Source organism: Pseudochaenichthys georgianus, chromosome 7, assembly GCF_902827115.2.
Source record: "Pseudochaenichthys georgianus chromosome 7, fPseGeo1.2, whole genome shotgun sequence".
In the NCBI taxonomy this organism is placed as follows: domain Eukaryota; kingdom Metazoa; phylum Chordata; class Actinopteri; order Perciformes; family Channichthyidae; genus Pseudochaenichthys; species Pseudochaenichthys georgianus.
In genome coordinates this window covers 20,364,068-20,388,770 of record NC_047509.1, presented here as the reverse complement: position 1 = coordinate 20,388,770, position 24,703 = coordinate 20,364,068, and the positions used below count along the sequence as shown (strand labels likewise).

Sequence of the window (24,703 nt, the reverse complement as noted above, 5' to 3'; positions counted from 1 at the left end):
CTGCTCTCTTTTGAAATTGGAATTGTGTACACTTTCAGCTTGCTGTACCACCATAGCCACCATAGGCTGTTAAGACATCGCCGGTTACCTATATAATATTATTTTGGCATTGTCCAGTTAGCCAGACACTAGTAAGGAAGTGCTGTGTCTCCCATCTTATTCCCCATATTTTGCATGCACTGAATCCTGGGCAATAATTAGTCTTATAACAGGAGATGTGGAGTGAGACAGAGAGGCTGCCACAGGCCCGCCGGCTGCATCTCCAGCAGGTATAAGAGCCATCAGGGAGAGTGGGAAAGAGTTAGAGGAAAGATTAAGCTAGGGAAAGAGTAAAGGATCTCTTTTAGAGGCAGTTTGTGGCAGTTCGATCTGGTTTTTTAGAGACATTATAGAAGGACGATGAGGAGAGAATGAACAAATGTCTGTGCATCTTTCATAAGGATTAGAGGTGTCACAATGCGATTGAAACATTTATTTCCAGGGCAGACTGCTATGCCCAGTCTTGATATCCAAAGATAAACAGATCATTGGTTTTATTCCTAGACAACTGTGTTTTATATGTAATGTCTATGCAGCATTGTGTTGTCAATGTGCTGCCTGCTTTTTTTCCAGTCAGGTATGCAAATTGACAATCCTGCTTTTTGATTCTGGTGATTTAAATCTTCCTTATCATTTGAGCCTCATAATACCCCCTTCTTTATAGCTGCGCTCACTCCTGACCTCATCTCTGTTAAATCTGTTTATTTCAAAATGCTTCATCTTTTTACGTGGCCTTTTAGCTGATGGATATGGGTTTCTCCCGAGAGCATGCCATGGAGGCCCTACTGAATACGAGCACCATGGAGCAGGCCACAGAGTACCTACTCACTCACCCTCCTCCACTTCTTGGTGGAGCAGTAAGGGTAAGAGATCATAAATAGAAATGAGCACGTACTAACGTTCTTATTAACTTTGCAAATCAAATTCAAGCAGCTGACATTGTTCTCCATGTTTCATCTAGGACATGACTATGTCAGAAGAGGACCAGATGATGAGGGCCATTGCCATGTCACTTGGACAAGAGGTCAGCATGGAGCAGCGATCCGACTCTCCTGAGGTGTGGCCTCCTAACTTCTCAAATTGCATGCAAAAACATTTCACTTTCAACTGTCTGATGCTTAATGAACCCCAAACTTAAGACAATGGTACCGATTAGCTGAGCAGCCGCTGAGATGATTTCTGTGTTCTTCAGGAGGCAGCACGTCGGCGCGAGGAAGACGACAGGAGAGCCAGGGAGCGGGCAGAGGAGGAGGAGGCCCGCTGCCTGGAGCGCTTCATGGAGGCTGAGCCCCTGGACCCCAAGGAGCTGCACACCTTCACCGACTCCATGCTGCCTGGCTGCTTCCATCTGCTGGACGAGCTGCCTGACACCGTGTACCGGCTCTGTGACCTGCTGATGACGGCCATCAAGAGGAGCGGCCCCGAGTACAGAGATCTCATCCTCGGACAGGTCGTCCACCAGGTCAGTGGAGAGTTGAAGGTTCACATTGCAGTCTGCTCTAGAGAGATTACTATATGTACATGTTAGGATTCAATGACTTACAGGATGCAAAATATTAATGTACATGTATACATTCCTTTTTTCAGATGCATTTAAAGTTGAGCTCTACCGAGTCTGTTCATTATTCATTTTGAATAAGCACTTTCTGAACATCTGTATCAGTGTTTCTAACTACCTGTTAATAGGATGTCTGCAATTAAGACTGCCAAGTACTTTAGCTTATATATCAAATTGAGAGCTGTTATAAAATTGGAATTTGATTGAAAAACAGTGTATCTTTGTTTCTGTATTTGTAATTGGTTTAGCCAACGTCTTGAATGCAGAGCTAACTTTGTGATCCATTCTGTATGCTGTGATCATTCATTGGCAATAGAAGCACAACATTCCCGTGTTCCTGATTGTGTGTGTGTGTGTGTGTGTGTGTGTGTGTGTGTGTGTGTGTGTAGGTGTGGGAGGCAGCAGATGTGCTCATCAAGGCGGCAGAGCCCCTGACTACCAGTGACACAAAGACGGTCTCTGAGTGGACCAGACAGATGGCCACACTGCCACAAGCCTCCAAGCTTGCAACAAGGATTCTGCTTCTGACGTTGCTTTTTGAGGTAACAGAAAGGCATCCATTAAAAATGTTATCCGTCAAGTGTAATTCATAGAAGAATTGTCTTGTTAATCTACACAGCCTTAACAATCACTTGTTGGTTTTTGTTTCTGAAGGAGCTGAAGCTGTTGGGTGCCAGAGTGATCGAGAACAGTGGGATTCTTAACTTGCTGATAAAGCTGCTTGAGGTCGTACAGCCCTGTCTTCAGGCTGCTAAAGAACAGAAAGACATCCAGACACCAAAGTCAGTTCTTCAGCCTCACATACTCATTTGAACTTGAAAATGATAAACCGAATATTCTCTAGAAGAGCCCTAATTTGTACTAATCATATCAAATGACATCCCTTTCCTGCAGATGGATCACACCAGTGCTGTTGATCATTGACTTCTATGAGAAGATGGCAGTCTCTTCAAAACGCAGGGAACAAATGAACAAGGTAAAAGTCTACCTTTTTTATAAAACTAAGCCTCAGGCACAGATTGCATTTGCAGGGTGTCCGCGGGGTCTTAAAAAGTATTAAAAGTTGATAAATCAATTTAGCGAAAATTAAGGCTATTAAAAAGTATTAAACGGCATTTTACAAGGTATTAAGAAGGTCCACAGCAACGACAACATGAAACACCCTTTAATTTACTGAAACAACATGTCGGGAAACCCCCTCAAGGCGGCCCCATGCATCGCGTGCCATAAAATGCTGCTTCTTATTTTAAGTTTCGTTGCCTTGCTCCGCTCTGTGGGGGGGGGGGTGTTTATCTGATGGTGGACTACCTGAGAGATATACAGCAGGAGAACACGCCATCCACCGCGGAAAATAAACAGAAGGGCGACCATGCTCCGGGGTCTTCTTCGCTGCTTTTGGTGTATTTTGTGGCGGCAGCAGCGCCACTTACAGGCCTGGCATATGTACTACAGCGTTTCCAGCATTTCCAGCCGTCTAGTGTGAACGGACACGTTAATGAATCGAATGCGTGTGAACGAAATACTTTTTTGCGTTTGCGTTTTACTGTATGCGTCCTCGTGGGGCCGGGGTCTAAGCCAAACTATATCCGATCACAGAGATCTGCTATTTTAAAGTAAGGTCAACACATATCGACCCTAAATATAGTCTATATTAAGAACGAGAAAAGTCTTAACATATATATCGTTTTTTGTAAACATATGACAAATGTGTGAGGGTGATGACGTCAGAGCATCGTCCTATGTGCCGGGCTTAGCCCCGGACAGCCCCAGCCCAATTTAACCCCTGGGTATTTGTGAGGGAGCTCCTATATGGCATTACCTCAATGTAACCGGTTAGAACTCGAAGTTGCGATGAGGTCTTAAAATGTATGGAAAGGGTCTTAAAAAAGGTCTTAAAAGGTATTAAATTTGACTTCAGAATTCCTGCATATACCCTGATTTGTAAAGTTAGACACTAACCTGTTAAGTTACAAATACAGGTTTAGAAAAACATGCACTATGTCTTCATTGATTTGGAAACATGCATACATTCAATATGTTTGTACTTTGAGGTACATTCTGTAAGTTACCACATTGTTTTCTGCTAAAGGCCCTTTTTTAATGCTTTTTCTCTTTATTCAAGACTTGAACATTTGAAATATTTAGATAAGAAGATAATAATAATAATAAATGTTATTTCAAACAACCTTGCTTCAAGAATTCGTTTTGTTTTTGTCCAGAGTTATGGACAAATTGTTTGGTATTTTGTGTACCTCTTAAGTCAAATGTAATGAGTTTTCTTTTTGTCTTCCTCAGTATCTGCAACCCAACGGGAATAACTGGCGTTGGTTTGATGACCGCTCCGGGCGGTGGTGCAGTTACAGTGCGTCGAACAACAGTACCATTGACTCTGCATGGAGAGCTGGGGAGAGCAGCGTCCGCTTCACAGCTGGCCGCCGGAGATACACTGTGCAGTTCAACACCATGGTGCAGGTATTCACCAACACTTTGTTCACTGCCTGAGAATACCCACACACTACATCCATGCTGTATACATGTTTTGGTTAGTTGTGTTGGTAGAGTTAGCTTGGTTCCCTTTGATGATTTATTATCTTTCTTTGGGGCAGGTAAACGAAGAGACTGGTAACAGGAGGCCGGTGATGTTGACGGTCCAGAGAGTGCCTCGTCTGCCCAAGCCCGCCAAGGCTGGTAGCATTACTGACTCGGAGAGAGAAGAAGGAGAAAAGAGCAAAGTGGAGGAAACCCAGACCGACCTGGACTCCGGAGTAGCAGTGGAGATGAGCGTTCCTAAGGATGAGTCCAGCCAGCTGAAGGAGACCCCAACCGGCCCCTCACCTTCCCTGGAGACTGAGAACTCTCAGAGCGCTGATATTGTCGTACAAGGCCTGACCGAGGACATGACCACCGTTCTTATTCGTGCCTGCGTCAGTATGATTAGCGTTCCTGTGGACCCAGACACCCTACACGCCACACTGCGTCTGTGTTTGCGTCTTACACGCAATCACCAGTACGCTATGATGTTTGCTGAGCTGAAGAGCACCCGGATGATTCTGGGGCTGACGCAGAGCTCCGGCTTCAATGGCTTCACCCCGCTCGTTACTCTGCTGTTCAGGCACATCATAGAAGATCCCGCAACTCTGAGGCACACTATGGAGAAGGTTAGTCTCTTTAAGTCTCTTATCGTTTTTAAATGGATCTCACACCAAGTATATAGTCTTAAGATATCTTTAAAAATTCTTAACAAGCTTTTGTATCAGGTTGTGAGGTCCGCCGTGACCAGCGGAGCAGGAAGTACCACCTCAGGAGTCGTGTCCGGAAGCCTTGGTTCCAGAGAAATCAATTATATCCTTCGCGTCCTGGGCCCCGCTGCCTGCCGCAACCCAGAATGCTTCGCTGAAACTGCCAGCAACTGTGTGCGCATCGCTCTGCCTGCACCACGGGGAGCCGGCACAGGTGAGTGTGCAAGCTTTTCTTAGAAGGTGCAGTGACTTTAGATTAGAGTTGACCTTACGTGTACTCTAGATTGGATTGATAGATTTATTTAGTTTTCCAGTTGTTTTTAATGTAAGATAAGCTCATCAAATCTTCTTTTCGACAGCCTCTGATGACGAGTTTGAGAACCTTCGAATTAAGGGACCTAATGCTGTGCAGCTGGTGAAGACCACTCCTCTAAAACTGTCCCCCCTACCCACTATTCCTGAGACTATCAAGGAGGTCATCTTTGACATGCTCAATGCTCTGGCTGCCTACCATGCTCCTGAAGAACGTAAGACATGTTAACAAGATCATTCCAGCTGTCTCTTTGAAGGGCATATATGTCCTTTGAAATGGAACTAGTCATTTGAACACATTGTGTGTGTGTGTGTGTGTGTGTGTGTGTGTGTGTGTGTGTGTGTGTGTGTGTGTGTGTGTGTCACAGCCGAGCGTCCAGAGGAACGTGCAGCAGCAGCAGCAGCAGCAGCAGCGGTGCCTGGTGGAGCAGACCTGTGCCAGATACTGCAAGATGTTGGTGATGACGTCTACCAGCAGTACAGGCTCACCCGGCAGGGCAGCGACTTTGACTCTCAGTCTGCATTCCATATCAATGTGAGTTTGAATGACCAGTTGTCCTGTATTGAAACATAAAATGGGTAATTTCCTCAGTTAATACAGTGCGTCTCTTTTTCGCAGGCTCAGGTGTTTTCTGCTGATGGAGCCGTGGCTGAGTCTTCCCAGTCTGGCACACCACAAGGAGAAGGTGAGTCTTAATGTTGTGTTTTTTAAAGAACATTTGTGAAAAGTAACTGCACATATCAGAACTTATCAGGCTACTTATTGTGTAGTTTATGGCAAAGGGTTAGGTAAGAGGTAAGGTTAGGTTAGGTAAGAGGGCAGCAGAGAGTCATTCAGTCTGTACTGTCATTGTTATCACAATGCAACAGTTTGGTTGCACCACTAATTAAATTAAAGGATGACTTGAAAGCATAATTAAAATCATACTGGAAAGCATTGCTTTTGGTTGTTCATGGTTATTTGCCAAGTTTAAAATCGACTTCAGATGCACCATTTTAGTTTATTACTGTATATGATCTGTGTATCCATAATTATTGTGTTATGCTAACATCCTCAGCTTCCACGCCAGAAGAGATGCGGGAGGAGAAGAAAGAACAGGAGGGAGAGAAGAGTACCAGCTCAGAGGAGGGTAAAGCAGCTAAGGTAAAGGCTAGCAAGCCCCTAATGCCAACCTCCACCATCCTGAGACTGCTGGCTGAGCTGGTGCGCTCCTACGTGGGCATCGCCACTCTCATCGCCTCCTACTGCTACACCGCTGGACAGTCTGAACTTATTAAAGAGGTAGGTGTTACAACAGAAACAGCCTCTGTATTTCAATGCCTCATCATTATTTTCTCTCAACCTCTTGTTTCTGCTTCCCTGTGTCCCAACAGGACTGCAGTGTTCTAGCTTTTGTGCTCGACCACCTACTGCCCCATACCCAGAATTCAGAAGACAAAGACACCCCCGCCCTTGCTCGGCTCTTCCTGGCCAGCCTGGCAGCTGCCGGCACGGGCACTGATGCCCAGGTTGCGCTTGTCAATGAGGTGAAGGCTGCCCTCAGTCGTGCCCTAGCAATGGCAGAGGGTACCGAAAAACATGCCAGGTAAGAACCACCAAATAAATAAACCAACTTTGTATTGATTAAGTATTATTATTATTAGCTGATGAAACCAGTACTCCTATTCTCACACTTTGTCCTAACTCACTTTTCCCAGGCTTCAGGCAGTAATGTGCATCATCAGCACCATCATGGAGTCATGTCCCTCCACGTCCAGCTTCTATAGCACAGCAGCGGCCAAAACACAACACAATGGCATGAATAATATCATAAGGCTGTTTCTGAAGAAAGGACTGGTCAACGACTTGGCCCGTGTGCCTCACAGCTTGGATTTGTCCAGGTATTTGATTTCATCATACTCAAGGATATACTCCTTTTTAAGGAAATTACAGGTATAAAACTCAACGGGGAATCTTTAAGTTGGGGTTTAACCTTTATTTTAAACTATACAGCATATCAAATCTGTGTAACTCAAACTGTTCCTTTACATTCCCTTGTTTAGTCCCAACATGGCCAACACGGTGAATGCCGCCCTGAAGCCTCTGGAGACTCTGTCCCGCATTGTGAACCAGCCCAGCAGTCTGTTCGGGGGCAAAGGAGGCTCCAGCAAGAACAAGACTGAGCATGACACTGTGGGCGCTGCCAGAGACAGCAACAGCAACACTCAGGACCAAGGTATGCCCATTGGACGAGACACTTTAAACACTCTGAATCAAATTACTTCAAATATTTCTTGCTGATTTGTGACATCTATTCCAGGAGAGTCCGGTGAGGCAGAGCCAGTGGAGGGCAACCACAGGGTGCCGGGAACAGACAACGACCTGATGGATGGAGAGGCAGAGGGAGACACCGTGGTCATTGCCGGTCAGCCAGAGGTCCTGAGCACGCAGGCTATGCAGGTGATTGACCATTACAAAGTATTTCACCACATGAACTCATCTGTAACATCAATGATTAATACGCATCATTTAATGATGGGTATTACAAATTGTAAATAATTGAGTTCCACGGTGCTATGCCACTTTGTCCACTTTATAGTGACATTTCATTTGTAATTTCCATTCCCTCTGCTTGCAGGTTGAAAATGAGTTGGTGGATCTGATTGATGAGCTGCTGGAGAGAGATGCAGGCGCTGTCAGCAGCGCAATTATTGGTAAGCCACTTGATACATTTTGACGGGAAAGCCAGAGTATATGGTCAACATTTAGGGAGAGGTGAAAGTAGTTGTGTGCACAGCAGCTTAACCTCAGTGGTGTAGTTACTGAATTCAAAGAAAACAATCAAATTGCAATAAGAGTTACTTGACTCACTGCCCACTTTGTTTCAAACCGGCAAAGAAATCGGAGCTAATGTACTAACTTGTTTGTTCTGTCAATCAGTGGGACGCAGCGGTGAAGATGAATCACAAGAGGATGTGTTGATGGATGAAGCTCCGTCCAATATTAGCCAGACATCCACTCTTCAGACCAACCGTGAAGGTAATCCACCGGCACACCACAACTTTGTTTGTTAGTCGTAGGACGTGCAGCTTTAAGAAGCCGTTCCACTGATTGCTCCTCCTCAGTTTGGAAGAACTTCTTGTGACATTCCGTGTTTCTTTCTTCATCAGACTCCATGAACATCCTGGAACCAGAGGATGAGGAGCACACCCAGGAGGAAGATTCTAGTGGCAGCAATGATGATGAAGACAGCCAGGATGAAGAGGAGGAGGAGGAAGAGGAAGAGGAGGAAGATCAGGTATGGATTCATGCAATGAGGTTCAGTTGACAAATATCGATTACTGCTTTTTTCTTTACCACCCATGGCTGCTGCTTTTTCTCTAGGATGATGAAGAGGGAGATGAGGATGATGATGATGAAGGTTCAGAGATGGAGTTGGATGAGGACTTCCCAGACATCAATGCCGCACCTCACATCCGCTTCGAAAGGTTTGACAGGGATGATGACCTCATCATAGAGTTTGACAACATGTTCTCCAACAACGGTAAGCAGGATGATTTATTACCAATATCTGTACATTTGATTGTTTGGTAGAATTGGTTTTGATTTAGATCCACTGTGGTTTGGTACAAATGCACTTCCTGTTCAGATAAAGTCCTCCCCCTTCTTGATAATGAAGCCCACTGTTTAAAAATAAGTCTTAATCCCTGAATCACATTTTAAGGTATACATGATTAACAATGGTCAGCCCTCTTATCCTAAGTAGTTATTCTCATATTCCTCACCAAAGCTCAGGACATCCCAAAAAATAAAGTTTTCTTAGGTGTATTTATGATAATCATTACTCGGGGTTCGTCCAGAGCTGTCCCCCTAATGTCTGCCTACTGTTTTCTGTTATTTTTCCATCAGCTGACATCCCTCCCTCCCCAGGCAACATCCCCAGCTCCCACCCGCTGATGGTGCGTCATGCGGACCACGGCTCCCTCACCCTGGGCGTGGCAGGCACCAGCAGCCGCCTGGCACAGGGCATGGGTCGCAGCCAGCGGACACTGCGACAGCTCACTGCCAACAGTGGACACACCATCCATGTCCATTACCCTGGCAACCGCCAGCCCAACCCTCCTTTAATCCTGCAAAGGTAAAAGCATGTTTTTTTGGTTTCTTCGTTAAACAACACATCTATTTTTTCATTATTCGGTGTGTGTTTTTGACACCGCCATTCTTTATTTGAGTGATAAGACTCATTAAAATGTCTGTTCCTCCTCTTCTACATTCTTCAGATTGCTGGGCCCTAGTGCTGCTGCAGACATCTTACAGCTGTCCAGCTCACTGCCTCTGCAATCTCGTGGACGGGCCCGCCTTTTGGTGGGAAATGAGGATGTGCACATCATCGCACGCTCTGATGACGAGTTGTTGGATGACTTTTTCCATGAGCAGAGCAGTACCGGGGGACAAGCAGGTGAGAATCAGTCTGGCTTATCATTGATGTCATAGTCTACTGAATGACTATAAGCCTTCATTACTAACATGAGTGTTCTCTCTGTCCCTCCAGGCACCCTCTCTAGTATTCCCACTGCCTTAACAAGATGGACAGATGAGTGTAAAGTGCTCGATGCTGAGAGTATGCACGACTGTGTAGCAGGTAGGTCCATTGTATTATGCAGATATCATGCACAAGGCTTAATGAGTTCTGTTCACACACACATCCAAGTGTACAGCTGTGTCTTTATTGTGGTCAAAAGCATGTCAACAGGTGAACATAAGTGTCATTGTTTGGACGTGGAAGGACCAGGGATGAACTCTAACATCTGTCTACTTTCAGTGGTGAAGGTGCCTATCCTGCAGCATCTGGAGAGTCTGCGAGATGAGGAACTGGAGGAGCGTAGGGAGAAAAGGAGGCGGCAGCTGGCTGAGGAGGAAGAGTCTAAGCAGAATGAGAGGAGGGCCTCTGGAGCAGAGCAGGCCAGGGAACAGAGCCTGCAGGTAAACAAAACCCCTTAGTGCATTATGTTGATCACACAAGTTGACATTGCGTTGCCTATACAAATAATGTATATTGTGCAGCACTACCTTGAGGTGCATGCGTCTTTTGGCATTTGTATTCACTTTGTTGTTAATACGAACTGCTTTTGGTTCATAGGGTTCTGGATTGGGGACAGTTAATGGTGCTGAGAACACTGCAGGTACTGACACTTGAATACATTTTGTTTCTGTATGTTTACAATTTCTGTCTGGAATGGAACATCTGTGACGGCCTCGAGAGAGAAGCAGCCAGCACAGCGTGCTGTGGGATGAGGTAGTAGTTTGTATAGTTTTAGGATCACACCAGATCTGGGAGATAACTATACAGTCTACTGTCTTTCTTATGGCTACGCTATACCAGCTGGACATCTCCATCTGATTTCTCTGAACTACAATGTTGTCTCATGTGTATATTGTATGCATTGCACTGCACTGGCTGTGCTGTGGTGAGGTAGTAAGTTGTGTTGTTGTTGGGGATAAGGATTGTTCACCCCGTTCAGGAGATAACTATACAACTTACTGCCTTCCTCAGTGCAGGCCCTTGTCATCTATGTCAATCAGGATCAATAACAAATGTAGATACTGCTATTTCTGTTTGTGCAGTTTGCATGTGTGCCTAGTAGGGGTGTAACGTTTCACAGAAGTCACGGTTCGGTTCATACCTCGGTTTGGGGGTCACGGTTCGGTACAACAAGGAAAAGCAAAAAAAAGTTCCAAATGCATATTTATTTTTTTGCTGTTATTTATTTTTAACAGTAGTGCAAGTTTAGAACTTTAACATTTGGAATCATTAACTGTATTACACAGTTAAAAACAAACCAAAAACAGTAACACACACACTCAGATGGCCATATTATTTATAATGGCTGATGTCAAACTAAAAGGTTAAATAAGCTGTACAACTAAAAAGAATGTCTTGAAAATATTAAAATAAATAATAAAGTGTTTCAATCACAATCAGTAAAAGGCAATACAGAACTGTATAACATCTCCTGATGTCAAAATATAAAATAAATACAATGATGAATAAAAAACAAAATAAAATCTGTACCTTTTAGGAGCAATGTAATTAACTTGTGAGTGTGTGAGGCCATTATGCCTAAATAAAGGTACTCAAGCTTTACTCTATTTTCAAGTTGTGCTTCAAAAAGATGAGTTTGTCTACGTTGTCTATGTAGTGAGGGCAGATCTGTTGGCGGTAACTATGTCACCTGCCGTCGAGAAAACCCTCTCGCTGGGGACTGACACTGACTCGGATGTGATTGAGCATGTTTGACGTGTTACCACTAGCATACCGCACCGCTGTCGAACAACGCCGACACACCGTCCTCGTCCGATCCACAACTCGCACCCCATCATTGTTGTAGTCCACAGGGAACCCGAAATGTTCCCACACAGCTGATTTAAAAGAAGCAGGTGGGTTCTAGCTCCTGTGTGTTGTGTGAACTCGCCATAGCTACTAGCTGTTCTTCATGTATTGTTAGTTTTGTTGTGTTTTGTTCTTGTTCTTCATTTGTTATTTACGGGCGGCTGGCTTTTAGGCGCAATACCGCCCCCTGGATTATATATAGTGTAATACTGCCCTGAGTGACAGACTTTTTTCCCACTCGTAAAAAAAGGCGTATTCGCCGTGTGACTGCATGTGCCGAACCGTGACGGTACGGGACGAATACGGATACCGTTACACCCCTAGTGCCTAGTCATTCCTAACAATTAGTTATTACTGCTTTGAAAAGGTTTGGAGCTGTTTTGGCTGAGCTGTTGTATAGGCGTAAGCATTGGTAGCTGTGAGTAATTATAAGGTACAAAGAGCTAGTCCCCTGCCAAAATTATAGTTGTATTTTTTAAATGCTTCTTTTTACTGTTTATATATGTAATCTGTTTTTCACTCAACAAATTATTGTCATTTTTCCCATACATATATATTTCTTAAAGAGCTGGTTAACCTTGTCCTCACACTATTGTTCTCTCTGGATGTTGCAGAGGGTGAGCAGGCTCAGGGTGGCACAGTGTCATGTCTGGACCCACCCAGGGTCTCAGAGGGCTTCCTCACTGCTCCCCCATCTGGAGAGGTCACTCCCACCACACCTGCTCCTCATGAACAGGCGCTGGTCTCCCTGGAGACTGCCATCAGTCAGCAGGTCCACCAGCCAATCGCTGACATCCTACTGGCTGAGTCGCATGCCAGCTCACTGGCTGCTCTAGCAGGGGCGGGCCTTCCTGCCTTGTCATCAGCTGACCGGCCAAACAGTGAAGCGGAGGCATCTCAGATGGAAATGTCCCCGGCAGCCACAATCGGTGAGAGAGTCAGTGGGGGAGGAGGAGCGTTGGATGAAGGCAGGGAAGGTAGACCAACTTTGAAAGCTCTCTATTTACAGACAGGTCAACAGTTAGGTCACACATTTGTTATGTACATAATGTTGAAGCTAGTCTTTTGAACACTGAAATATGAACCAATTGGTCAAGGAATTTTACAACAGCACATTGATTCACGCCATTCTAACCTAACTGTCACTTTTTCTCTCTTTAGCCTCCCTAAGTCCAGACATCGTGGAGACCTCAGAGCCTGCAGTGGTGGGTGTTTCACAACTGGAAGGGTCCCCCATGGATACCAGCAGCCCTGCCTCTACCACTCAGGAAGAAGTGGCTCCCAACCCTGCCCAGACCGCCCAGCTGTCTCAGGAGCTGTCCGGCAGCAGGGAGAGTGGGCTGACTGACCGGCACACAGACGCAGACACTGGGTCAGTGTCATCCCTGACCAAATGAATGTTCAACTGCATCTATTGCCTAGATAACCATATATATATATAGGGCACCTTCTCTTTTTAACTCAAAATGAACAAAAGATGCTTTAGATTAAAGCATCTTTTTCCCACCACCTTTTTCTAAGCATTCAGTTACTGGTTTTAATTTCACTGTGTACATCAGCCAAGCCACTATTCACACATTTTGCCGCAGACTGACTATAGCCATTATTTTTATTTGATTCCCACAGCTCCACCTCTGTCTCATCACCTGGGGAAACGATGCCCAGAAGTGACAGCGCTGACAGCCAGTCTCAGGCCATCCAGGAAGAGCCCCTCCCATCCACCAGCAATGAGGACGAGGACCCATTTGCAGGTAAAAATAAATTGCTATCATACTTTTTCTGTTGATTTTTCCCATTTTAAATAAAATGTTACTTAAAGCTCATATGTTTGTCTTGGCAGGCATTAGTCTGCCTGAGGGTGTGGATCCTTCCTTCCTGGCAGCTCTTCCTGAGGACATACGCCGAGAGGTGCTGCAAAATCAGCTTGGCATCAGACCACCCGCTCGCCCTCCAGCTGCCACCACTCTGCCTTCCACTGCTCCACCTGTACTGGGAGGCCCAGGGGTCACAGAGGTCAGCCCTGAGTTCCTGGCGGCCTTGCCACCTGCCATCCAGGAGGAGGTGAGAGACTATTTTCAGAAATTATTATAACATTACAGACGACAAAATTATTATTTTTAGACTTGCCAACTGTAGAAAAAATGTAAAACATCTTTCCAAATAAATAAGTCGCAGATAATCAGTTTCCTAAATAAGCTTGTTGTTTGTTTTAGGTTCTTGCCCAGCAACGAGCAGAGCAGCAGCGCAGGGAGCTAGCCCAACAGCCCACACAGGGAGACACCCCTCTGGATCCTGTCACCTTCATCCAGACTCTGCCCTCAGAGCTCCGGCGAAGTGTCCTGGAAGACATGGAGGACAGCGTGTTGGCCGTCATGCCTCCGGACATCGCTGCTGAAGCAGCCGCTCTGCGTCGTGAACAAGAGGCACGCCAGAGGCAACTGATGCACGAGAGGCTGTTTGGCCATAGCTCGTCTTCAGCCCTATCTGCCATCCTGCGCTCACCAGCCTTCACCAGCCGGCTAGGAAGCAATCGTGGCGTCCAGTACACCCGTCTTGCTGTGCAGAGAGGAGGCACATTTCAGATGGGGGGAGGAACAAACCACAGGTGAGAGAACTGATCCAGTTGCCTGACTTGAGAAATCATATTATTTGGCTTTTTTTGTCAATAAAAAGAAAAGTATATAGAATTTAGCATGATGGACTTAAACATGTCCTAGGTGGTTTTGATCAAATCCTGCTGCGCTTGTTGTGACAAAAACTAATATATGTTATCTTTGGATTTTCTCAGACCATCCAGCTCCAGTGTGGACTCCTTGTTGCGTCTGCGCGGTCGGTTGCTGCTGGACCACGAGGCCCTGTCCTGCCTGCTGGTTTTGCTGTTTGTGGATGAACCGAAGCTCAACACAAGCCGTCTGCACCGTGTGCTCAGGAACCTCTGCTACCACTCTCAGACCCGGGGGTGGGTCATTCGCAGCCTGTTATCCATCCTCCAACGCAGCAGTGAGAGTGAGGTGTGTGTCGAGACCACACGTCTAGAAGACTCGCGTGGCAAGAGGGGTGCTCAGGGAGGCTGCGCAGGAAAAGGCTCTGCTACCTCCTCCCTATCCTCTTCATCCTCCTCTTCTTCTTCATCCTCATCTTCCTCCTTGGAGCTACTGAACAGGGTGGAGTCTCGCAGCTCCAGTCAGCTTTCCTGGCTTTCAGTTTCTATGGACGCAGCCTTGGGCTGCAGGACAAACATTTTCCAGATTCAGCGAGCATCCGGTAGGAAGCATGCTGACCGGCATTCAGCTGGGGGCTCTACAGGGTCTGGAACACTGGGAGCAGTGTCCGGCGCTGCCACAAGTGTCACGTGTGCTGGAGGTGGAGGTTCCACTGTCCACATCCACCCACAAGCTGCTCCAGTAGTCTGTCGACACGTGTTGGACACACTCATCCAGCTAGCCAAGGTGCGAATACACCTATCTGTATCTACATCAGAAACATCCTCTATTGTGTGTTTGAAAACAAATGTCATTGAGTTGTAATAATTGAAGTATTTTTGTTTTGTCTGTGTGTGTAGGTGTTCCCCAGCCACTTCACCCAGCAGCGCTGTAAGGATCTGTCAACAGCTTCTTCTGATCTAGACTCTCGTCTTTGTTCAATCACCTCAGTGGTTGCAGGTGGGGGCTCCAGATCAGGGTCTCTAGGTAACCCAAGCTCCAATGCCTCAAACACCCAGAACTCATTTGGCACCACTGCCGCTACTCTCCAGTCTCTGGGAATCTCCACTGATTTCTGGGACCTGCTGGTCAAGCTGGACAACATGAATGTCAGCCGAAAGGGCAAAGCCTCTATGAAGACAGTGCCTCTGGGGGGCAGTGCAGAGGCTGAGGGGGCTCAGTTAAGCCTGGAGACCTCCCCACTAGGCCAGCTGATGAACATGCTGTCCCACCCTGTCATCAGACGGAGCTCCTTGCTCACTGAAAAGCTGCTACGTCTGCTCTCCCTCATATCCATTGCCCTGCCTGACAACAAGGCCACAGAGGTGCCTGCTGGACACCCCACCCCACAGGCTGCCATTCCCACGGCAACCAGCTCAGGAGTCACAACACAGGGCGCTGTGTCCACCTTGCCCACTGTGGCAGGCTCAGGGGCCTCTGCGGGGGCGGGAGCCCAGGGTACATCCTCAGGGACAAGTCTGGCAGCCTCCCAGACATCCTTAACATCTATCTCTATCCCCACGTCCACTGGAATCACTTCTACAGGTACTGTTAATTTATTCCAAGATAAAGTGTCATCAGTTAATTCACCTATGTAACAGCAATTTCAGTAGAAAATAATCATGTGTAATTTTTTGGGCATTTTGCTAAAACAGGGAAACTGAGGATGCCTACTAGCTGTATTGTAGAGATTGACAACAAGCTGGCCTCCAGTGGACTGACAGAGAAACAGCTTCAGCTCTCTGTGGAGGTATGAGAAAAGTGTCATACATTCATGAAATGTGTGTGAACTACCTTTAGCTCATGGGAAATGTAACTTTACATTATTACCTCTGGTGGTGCACTACATCAATATAGCATCACAGTAAATGTATGACAGATCAAGTAAAAGATGAAGTTGCAAAAGAGATTGTTTGTTTTAAGGTATGGGTGGATGTGGCTTCTTTGAGATTTGAGGGAATGTTTAGCGTTCAGCCTTTTTCTCCAGGACATTTGAACAGTTTGCAACCGGCTGGTTGAGATTATCAGTATACAAAATGCTGGATGAATACTGACTGGCTGTCTCCAGAGGTTTGTGTCTTGAAACAGTTGGACTGTGACACAAACCCACACTTGTCCTTAGGAGTCTTTACAAAAAGTGTTTCTTTCACCAAATGCAATTAATAAATAATCCCTTTTTAGAAAGATTTTCTAATAACTGCTTTCCTCCTGCAAGGTGTTGACATCCCACTCGTGTTCAGAGGAGGGTCTGGAAGATGCTGCTAACATCCTGCTGCAGTTATCTAGAGGAGACGGTTCCACTAGAGACACGGTGCTCCGACTGCTGCTCAGTGGGGCAAGACACCTCGGAAACACTCTTTGCAAACAGATCGGTCAGTGCTAGGCGACTACAACGATGGAGAATCTAATGCTGTCATTCAAGCTAATGTAATTGTCTTTGAACACCTTTTCCTTTTGTCTCTCAGGCACATTGCTGGCTGAACTTAGAGAATACAACTTGGAGCAGCAGAGACGGGCACAAGCTGATTCCCATTCCCCGGACGCCCCCCCTGAGGATACCTCTCTCACTGGCAGACTGAAGAACAAGATGACCAGCAGGTTAGCCATGATGGTTCTGGGCCCCCCAGTGACTTTAGGGTGTCAACACATTTGCAAGAGAGAATGTGGTATTCTGATTCTGTAATTAAATTAGCCTTAATATTCCTGTAGGAAGTTATTACATGAAAGTTAGTTTTCTACAAATACAATTTCCTTTACCTTGTTTGCGTTTGTTGGTTGGGGCACAGGTTTGACGGATCCGAGAGTGTGGTCATTGTGGCTGCACAAAAACGTACACTCGGGGGCCGTGAGCTACAGCTCCCCTGTATGAGCTCACTCACCTCCAAGACGTCCACACAGAAGTTCTTCTTGCGAGTGCTGCAGGTCATCATCCAGCTCCGCGAGGACACACGGCGCGCCAACAAGAAAGCCAAGCAAACCGGGCGACTAGGCAAGGAAATGTCCCGCCCTTTCTCTTTTTGATGTCTTCTTACACTATCCTGGTAATCAAATGAAACGCCCCTCCTCCCTCTCTAAACGTCCAGGCTCCACCAGTCTAGGCTCAGCCAGCAGCATCCAGGCGGCGGTGCGTCAGCTGGAGGCCGAGGCTGACGCCATCATCCAGATGGTGAGGGAGGGTCAGCGGGCCCGCCGGCTTCAACAGGCGCCCCCACCCACCGCCTCTTCTGCATCTGTCGCCGCCGCTGCCGGATCCTCAGTGGTGGTCCCCCATGCCCCCACTGGTGCTGCCCCCCCTGCTGGCACGGCTGCTGCTGCTGCCACGGTTAGCATGGGCTGCACTGACAGCAGGCATACTTGTACTCACACACACCGCACACACTTACAGTAGTAAACAATGCACATTGATTACTTAATATGACCATCACAATTTTGTTGTTTCAAAATACTATGGTAATCATCAAGGTAAATGATATGAAAGGACCCTCAGACTCCAACATGCCTTTGGTCTAATCTGGCTTTGTGTGTTTTTGGAAAATGTTAAGCTTACCCATTAAATTAAATCCATCTTATTTTGAAGATAATGACAGTTCAGTATGTGGTATTGCACTGTGTCTGTAAACAACATTATGCACTGCGTAGTCACCATACAGCCTGCTATCTCAATTGGTATGCGAGATGAGCACTGCTGCCATTATAAACATTGGACTCGTCACAGAGGGACAGATGTGCCAGTGACTGGCTGAAACCTATATCAATATCTCTGCATCCACGTGTGAAATGGTTTAGAAATTAATGTGCTGCCTGCTCCAAACGGTTTGATCTGTTCTACTGATGATGTCTGTTTGCTGGCTGTCATGGCTTCATGCTTGCGGCCCCTCCCTCCTCAGTTCCAGTTCCCCTCCTCTCTAAGTGGATCACGGGAATGTCGTTATGCATGGCAATATCATCAAGGTTACTGTGAAAATGAAAAATGCTAATCATTAAGACTTCCATGTTTTATGCCTGTTGCTCATTCTGTGTCTCCTTCCTGGTTTGTTTCATGTAGTCTGAAGTGCAGTCAATGTCAGAAGCCCAGGCGGCCCAGAGAGATGAATCTCCCATGGATGTGGACCAGCCATCTCCTCTGGATCAAGACCCTGCACCTCTGGGTAGGACTCGGTTGCAAACGGCTAAAGATGATTTAAAACGCCTTCTGATTTTGTTTTTGTCACAAAAAGAAACATCTAGTGAGAACATGGCATCGCCCCTGTTCTGATATGAACTCAAACCATTTTTTAGCCAAAGAAATGACAGCTCCAGTCAGTTCATGACAGCATAGCTGATGTAATGTCTGTCAATTTCAGATGAGGATGGAAACAGCCAGTCAGAGGGTGAGGAGAGACTCCCAGACCTCCCGCTGCTCAGCGAGCAGCTGTTGTTGGATGAACTATGGGACATGCTCGGGGAGTGCCTGAAAGAGCTGGAGGAGTCCCATGACCAGCATGCCGTACTGGGTTAGTGGAATCCTTTTGAGTAATGCATTTGTTGATGCTGTGTTTTTATTGATCTGCATTGTTAAAGGGGCATGGTGCAAAGCTTTGTCCCCCTAATTATGTTTTCTTTGATTCTCCAGTCCTCCAGCCCGCTGTAGAGGCCTTCTTCCTCGTCCATGCAACGGAGCGAGAGAGCAAACCTCCAGTGAGGGACACCCGGGAGAGCCAGCTTTCTCACATCAAAGATGAGCCCCCACCACTGTCCCCAGCCCCCCTGACCCCTGCCACACCTTCATCCCTAGACCCATTCTTCTCCAGGGAACCATCCTCCATGCACATCTCTTCCAACCTGCCACCGGACACCCAGAAGTTCCTCCGCTTTGCTGGTGAGCCTGACGGATTGAATTGAGGAGATTGATACAGCTTGGTTCTGATTTGTAGGGAAGTGTCTAACGGGACCATTCTTCTTTCCTTTAGAAACTCACCGCACAGTGCTTAACCAGATCCTGCGCCAGTCAACAACTCACTTGGCTGATGGGCCTTTTGCAGTTCTGGTTGACTACATTCGCATCCTGGACTTTGACGTTAAGAGAAAGTAAGGGCGATTATCTCACACTTTAATCTCACACCGTCTAATGTACCGTTATTGTTTTTTCAAATCACTGACTAACTGTTTTTGTTCCTGCCAGGTACTTCCGGCAGGAGTTGGAGCGACTGGATGAAGGGCTGAGGAAGGAGGACATGGCTGTGCACGTGAGGAGAGATCACGTGTTTGAGGACTCCTACAGGGAGCTGCATCGCAAGAGCCCAGAGGACATGAAGAATAGGCTGTAAGGCTCCATTTTCATTCCTTCACTTGCATGTCCTCTCAATTCTACACTACTCCAACCAAATCATGCTCTGCTCCCTTTCCGTTCCAGGTACATTGTGTTTGAAGGGGAGGAGGGCCAGGATGCCGGCGGCCTGCTGAGAGAGTGGTACATGATCATCTCCCGGGAGATGTTCAATCCCATGTACGCTCTGTTCCGCACATCGCCAGGCGACCGTGTCACCTACACCATCAACCCCTCATCCCACTGCAACCCTAACCACCTCAGCTACTTCAAGTTTGTGGGTCGCGTGGTGGCCAAGGCAGTCTATGATAACCGGTTATTGGAGTGCTACTTCACCCGCAGCTTCTACAAACACATCCTGGGCAAGAGTGTCAGGTATTGTAGCTAATGTTACAGCCAAGTCACCTAATATTTGAAGATGTGTTCCAACAAACTATGCCTTGTGATTGGAATATTTAGTAGTATTTTCTCTTGAATATGTGCCTGTTATATATGTATTTCTTTGGTCTTACCAGGTACACGGACATGGAGAGCGAGGACTACCCATTCTTCCAGGGCTTGGTGTACTTGTTGGAGAATAATGTGTCAACGCTGGGCTACGAGCTGACATTCAGCACAGAGGTTGGTGTCTTCTATTCTCTTAAATGTTTCAATTAGCTTCAAGTGCAGCATTGATTTATCACGCTGTCTCCTTAACTGTTGAAATTTGGATTTGGCCTCAAGGGTTTGAATCCCAAATGCTTTATGCTCTCTTAAAATAAGTGCTACGAAAGTGTAATTTGCAATCTGATGGCCTTCAAATATTGTTAATGGATACCATCTGTGGCTCGTAGTAAAATGTTAAGCTGAAACGAGTGATACTGAAAGCCTGCATGTGCTCTGTGTGTGTGTAGGTCCAGGAGTTTGGAGTGTGTGAAGTGAGAGACCTTAAGCCAAATGGAGCCAATATCCTGGTCACAGAGGAAAACAAAAAGGAGTATGTGCACCTGGTCTGCCAGATGAAGATGACGGGTAAGAGTGATTCTATTGCCTAATACTTTATTAGCAGTAGAGCTGTAACAATACAGGGGATTACTGACAAAAACAACTATTTAATGCAATATCTTTTAATCAGCATCTGTCATTTTTGATGTTCAGGCGTTGATGATTCTCAGCAGTGCACAAAGACAGCACTAGGTGGCAGCACTCTTAAATATTGAACTGATCAATATGCAGCAGAGGCCAAAAGTGTCTCTCTCTGCAAGATGGCTGAATTATCATAAGCAGCACCCTCCAGCTGCTCGTATGCATTATTCAGTACAGCTTTCAATTTCCAGATGTTTCATTGAAAAACAATAACCACCAACTTAATTGATAGAATAATGTTAGTTATTTGCTTAATGAAGAATATGCTTCACTTGTTTTCTAGGTGCGATCCGCAAGCAGCTGGCAGCGTTCCTCGAGGGATTCTACGAGATCATCCCCAAGAGGCTGATCTCCATCTTCACCGAGCAGGAGCTGGAGCTGCTCATCTCCGGCCTCCCCACTATTGACATCGACGACCTGAAGGCCAACACTGAATATCACAAATACCAGGCCAGCTCCATCCAGGTACGGATGAGTAAACAAGTGTACAACATTACTATTTAAATGTTTTCCAATACATTTCCAGATTTCTGCACATCACCTCTAGCTCAGTACAACTGATAGTCAGATTTTATTTGTGGAGAATTTCCCTCAAAATGTTATTGTTTTCCCTTAGATCCAGTGGTTCTGGAGGGCCTTGCGCTCCTTTGACCAGGCAGACAGGGCTAAGTTCCTACAGTTTGTCACCGGCACGTCCAAGGTTCCCCTTCAGGGCTTCACTGCTCTGGAGGGCATGAACGGCATCCAGAAGTTCCAGATCCACCGCGACGACCGCTCCACCGACCGCCTGCCATCCGCTCACACCTGGTAAACACTGCAATATTGCAAAGTATGCATCATTTGAACTATGTTGTAAACATGTCTATTGTGAAACTAACTTGAATTGTTTCCATTTTTTCCACTCAGCTTCAACCAGCTGGACCTCCCAGCCTATGAGAGCTACGAGAAGCTGAGGCACATGCTGCTGTTGGCCATTCAGGAATGCTCAGAGGGATTCGGACTGGCTTAAATATGAGACTCTTAATACACGCAGACATGCATACAAACACTTGATTTAGATTTGCCTACTCCTCACACATTCACACTGATAACCTTTGAATGCACACACACGGACACACACACCACACCTCATACACACACACACTATCATAGATCTTACTGGATTTCTTGTTGACCGGCCTAAACTTACTGGTTTCTATTCCATATTAAACAGATAAAACCAGCAAGTGAATTGGACTGATTGACATTGCGTACAACACAGAGAGCCTCATGTTGACACAGTTGTGTCTCCCTTCCCAATTAAATGGCGAATGCAAGAGCGGATTCAGAGGATAAAACATGGACTAATATAAGAGACGTTTTCTTCATATAGTTTGAGTTCTCTGTACAAAAGGTTTGGGAGTTTATTATGTTTAATCTTTTTTGTTCTCTGGTTGTGTAAAAAGAAAAAAAGAGAATGTTGTTTGAACAGGATGGTTATAAAACCTTTGGGGAAAAAATGTTGGTCGTTTCTTGTTGCAAATTTGTGCCCTCACAAGCCTTGGCGTTGGGGAACATTTGTATCTGGGGTATATGAACAACTTGAGAAGTTTGAGATATTCACAAAAATGCACTTTTAAAAAGTTTTGTGGCATTTCTATGGAAGGATGGTACAAAAATGAAGAGAGAACCTGAAGACAAAAAAACAAACATTAACCATAAATCTAGAGTATTTTTGGCTATTAAATTGCTGACCCAGCCTTGAGCCTTTGAATCAGAGTGGAATAACTACATGAATAAATGCATAAAATTGCGTCCATTGTCTCTTTTAACAGTGTTATAATCATTACTTGCAACGGTTCCATTTCATCAAAATTGAATGTTAATTCTGTGTGTAATCACACCACAGTTTCAATAGAAATATTTGTCAACTTGCAGTGTAATGATTATCAAGAGAGATCCTAATGATTCTGTGACAACTTTAATCAATCCAAGTTTAAACTGACATTGATTCCTGCGGTGGGGGGAATTGTCCCTCATGACGAAATCGACCAAGTTCAGTAACATGAGTTACGACTGATACCATCCTGGAGCACATTTAACCTGCACTGCCCCAAGCCTATAGGGTTAAACAATCAGGAGCACAAGAGGAGCTCATTCCAGTAGTGCTGTCGTTTCCCTGCTGACACTGCTAACTAAGCCCTCCAGTCTGTAACACTTGTCTGTAGTACCCTTCGTTATGGCACACAGTGTCCCTTTGCTGAATCATGATGACTGACTTCTATTTCTATTCATGATAGGGCCAAAAGTGTATTTGACTCGGGGTGTTCATGCCACACATCTTGGATGGCAAGTGACCTTTTTCCCAGCAGACATGTCCGCTGTACTAGCACAGGGGAACAAGTTAATGACAGCATGCCATTTTGGTGAGGTAGTTCCATGGTCCTGGTTTTGCACACCAATTTAGTTTCACCTTTGGTTTTTCTGCCATGACAAGTCAACATTTCCGCAGTGATTAAGGTATTTCACCTGCCTTGTAGCTCCATTTCCAGATTTGAATCCAAAGGACCAAAAGCTCTAGTATCAGGTTCTACTAGCTTGTAAATCTTTCACGGTCTGTTTTTATTCCTTCCCAAGTTCTTCCTACTTATTAGTTAGCTAATTTAAAAGTATTCCTTAAACCTTCTCTTAGTTGAACTTACATTAACTTTCACTGAGTCTGAATTTAAGAACTGCTGGTTAAACTGGCACATGGAAGTAATTTTACATTTTATTTTGTATTCTATTTCAATATTAGGCAATTTATACATCCGACCAACAAACACAATTTGTAGAAGCGGGAGGGCAGGAAGCATAGCTTAGAAGTAGCCCTCCCGTTAGTCGTCCAGTTGCAGGAAAAAGAGAAATCAGTAAATAAATACGCACACAAATGTCAATTAATGTCTTGGATTTTTTTAAACCAGGGATTTAAAACGGATTATATTCTTTCCTGTTTGTAGCCACAATACCCAGCTACTTCTGTTAGTTTGTCCTCTGGGTTTCCTTCCCTGAGTTTGGCTCTTTGCTCCTCGACGAAAGGCATGTATGCAGTTTGCACCTGTCAGTCCCTGGTCTTCTCTCAATCTTCCCCTGTGTTGCCATCTTTTACCTGCTCTTCCGTGGTGAATTTGTTCCACTTGGAGGCCCTGTGCAACAGTGGAAATGGAATCCATACCACCACTGCAGGTGCTCCTCTGCTGCCTCTCTGACCCTCCCCCACCCAACCTAAAAACCCTCACACTGGTTTCAGAATGGGGAGCGTCCATGTCTGATTTTGTCCTTGCTGAGGCGTGATAAATGAAATTACAGTGCTGTCATGCAGAGATGTTAGACCCCACAGTAAGCCCTGTTTACAGTACATTTGCTAGCAATGTTTGCCCCCCTCCCTTTAAACCACTTTGTGTATGAAGCAGCACAGATGCAATTTTCTGTTGGCCACGCTTGATTTACATATTCTGTAAGCATCTGTTGCTTTTTGAATGCTTTGATTTGCAATTAAAGATGGAGATAATTGTCATTCAGGGAGTTTGGCTGGGAAAAATATTTCACAATACATTTCCTCACTAATGGGTTAACTTTCTGCTACTCGGGGGATTTCCTGTCAAAAAAACATTCTGTTGCAACTTTTACTGAATATATTTCCTGTAGCTGTCAGTTAGAGATGGAGATATCCGTGGTGCTGCCAGAGGAGCTGTTGCAGTGCACCGTGCCGGCCTCTCCACTGGGGGGGGGGGGGCGGGGGTGCATCAGAGTGAACAGGATGTTCCTTGTCACGCTTTCTCCATGTCACTGCATTCTGGTTTCCAGCTAAATCACACATGTTTTTCCATTTCATGCTCTGGGGGAAATTTGTTATAAGAATTGAAATCATTCAGATGTTTGGGGACACTGATGCCTTGAGCCTGCATGTTAGTAATCATGTGACAAATTCAGAATGTCACACTATGGTACCTTAGCTTTGTCATACTACAAGATAAGAAAATATATGGCAAAAGTGAATTGCTTAAAAGGTTGAGAAAATCAACTGGAGAGTG

At 45.7% G+C, this 24,703-nt stretch overlaps 1 protein-coding gene across 5 annotated transcripts in view; it reads left to right on the top strand.

Moving 5' to 3' along the window:
• Positions 1–22,443, top strand: part of huwe1 (HECT, UBA and WWE domain containing E3 ubiquitin protein ligase 1) — a 40,925-nt gene extending 18,482 nt beyond the window's left edge. For 3 of the 5 annotated variants that reach the window (XM_034086904.1, XM_071203784.1, XM_034086897.1), the window contains exons 34-82: positions 780–902; positions 1,001–1,096; positions 1,232–1,501; positions 1,987–2,139; positions 2,252–2,379; positions 2,492–2,573; positions 3,893–4,069; positions 4,204–4,755; positions 4,855–5,050; positions 5,196–5,363; positions 5,517–5,683; positions 5,768–5,834; positions 6,207–6,430; positions 6,523–6,734; positions 6,847–7,029; positions 7,192–7,364; positions 7,449–7,588; positions 7,767–7,842; positions 8,069–8,167; positions 8,299–8,426; positions 8,513–8,672; positions 9,038–9,266; positions 9,409–9,587; positions 9,681–9,770; positions 9,951–10,111; positions 10,269–10,311; positions 12,134–12,496; positions 12,681–12,891; positions 13,146–13,270; positions 13,360–13,580; positions 13,733–14,124; positions 14,308–14,968; positions 15,082–15,766; positions 15,877–15,971; positions 16,437–16,593; positions 16,687–16,819; positions 17,008–17,210; positions 17,305–17,543; positions 18,267–18,369; positions 18,565–18,714; positions 18,834–19,079; positions 19,171–19,288; positions 19,383–19,523; positions 19,614–19,901; positions 20,042–20,147; positions 20,420–20,537; positions 20,935–21,116; positions 21,268–21,458; positions 21,558–22,443. In XM_034086904.1, the coding sequence (XP_033942795.1) occupies positions 780–902; positions 1,001–1,096; positions 1,232–1,501; positions 1,987–2,139; positions 2,252–2,379; positions 2,492–2,573; positions 3,893–4,069; positions 4,204–4,755; positions 4,855–5,050; positions 5,196–5,363; positions 5,517–5,683; positions 5,768–5,834; positions 6,207–6,430; positions 6,523–6,734; positions 6,847–7,029; positions 7,192–7,364; positions 7,449–7,588; positions 7,767–7,842; positions 8,069–8,167; positions 8,299–8,426; positions 8,513–8,672; positions 9,038–9,266; positions 9,409–9,587; positions 9,681–9,770; positions 9,951–10,111; positions 10,269–10,311; positions 12,134–12,496; positions 12,681–12,891; positions 13,146–13,270; positions 13,360–13,580; positions 13,733–14,124; positions 14,308–14,968; positions 15,082–15,766; positions 15,877–15,971; positions 16,437–16,593; positions 16,687–16,819; positions 17,008–17,210; positions 17,305–17,543; positions 18,267–18,369; positions 18,565–18,714; positions 18,834–19,079; positions 19,171–19,288; positions 19,383–19,523; positions 19,614–19,901; positions 20,042–20,147; positions 20,420–20,537; positions 20,935–21,116; positions 21,268–21,458; positions 21,558–21,660 (9,507 nt within the window). In that variant the 3' untranslated portion in view covers positions 21,661–22,443. The remainder of the gene's footprint in view (positions 1–779; positions 903–1,000; positions 1,097–1,231; positions 1,502–1,986; positions 2,140–2,251; positions 2,380–2,491; positions 2,574–3,892; positions 4,070–4,203; positions 4,756–4,854; positions 5,051–5,195; positions 5,364–5,516; positions 5,684–5,767; positions 5,835–6,206; positions 6,431–6,522; positions 6,735–6,846; positions 7,030–7,191; positions 7,365–7,448; positions 7,589–7,766; positions 7,843–8,068; positions 8,168–8,298; positions 8,427–8,512; positions 8,673–9,037; positions 9,267–9,408; positions 9,588–9,680; positions 9,771–9,950; positions 10,112–10,268; positions 10,312–12,133; positions 12,497–12,680; positions 12,892–13,145; positions 13,271–13,359; positions 13,581–13,732; positions 14,125–14,307; positions 14,969–15,081; positions 15,767–15,876; positions 15,972–16,436; positions 16,594–16,686; positions 16,820–17,007; positions 17,211–17,304; positions 17,544–18,266; positions 18,370–18,564; positions 18,715–18,833; positions 19,080–19,170; positions 19,289–19,382; positions 19,524–19,613; positions 19,902–20,041; positions 20,148–20,419; positions 20,538–20,934; positions 21,117–21,267; positions 21,459–21,557) is intronic. The other 2 variants (XM_071203785.1, XM_071203783.1) reach the window with 1 other exon arrangement.
• Positions 22,444–24,703: the final 2,260 nt, after the last annotated feature.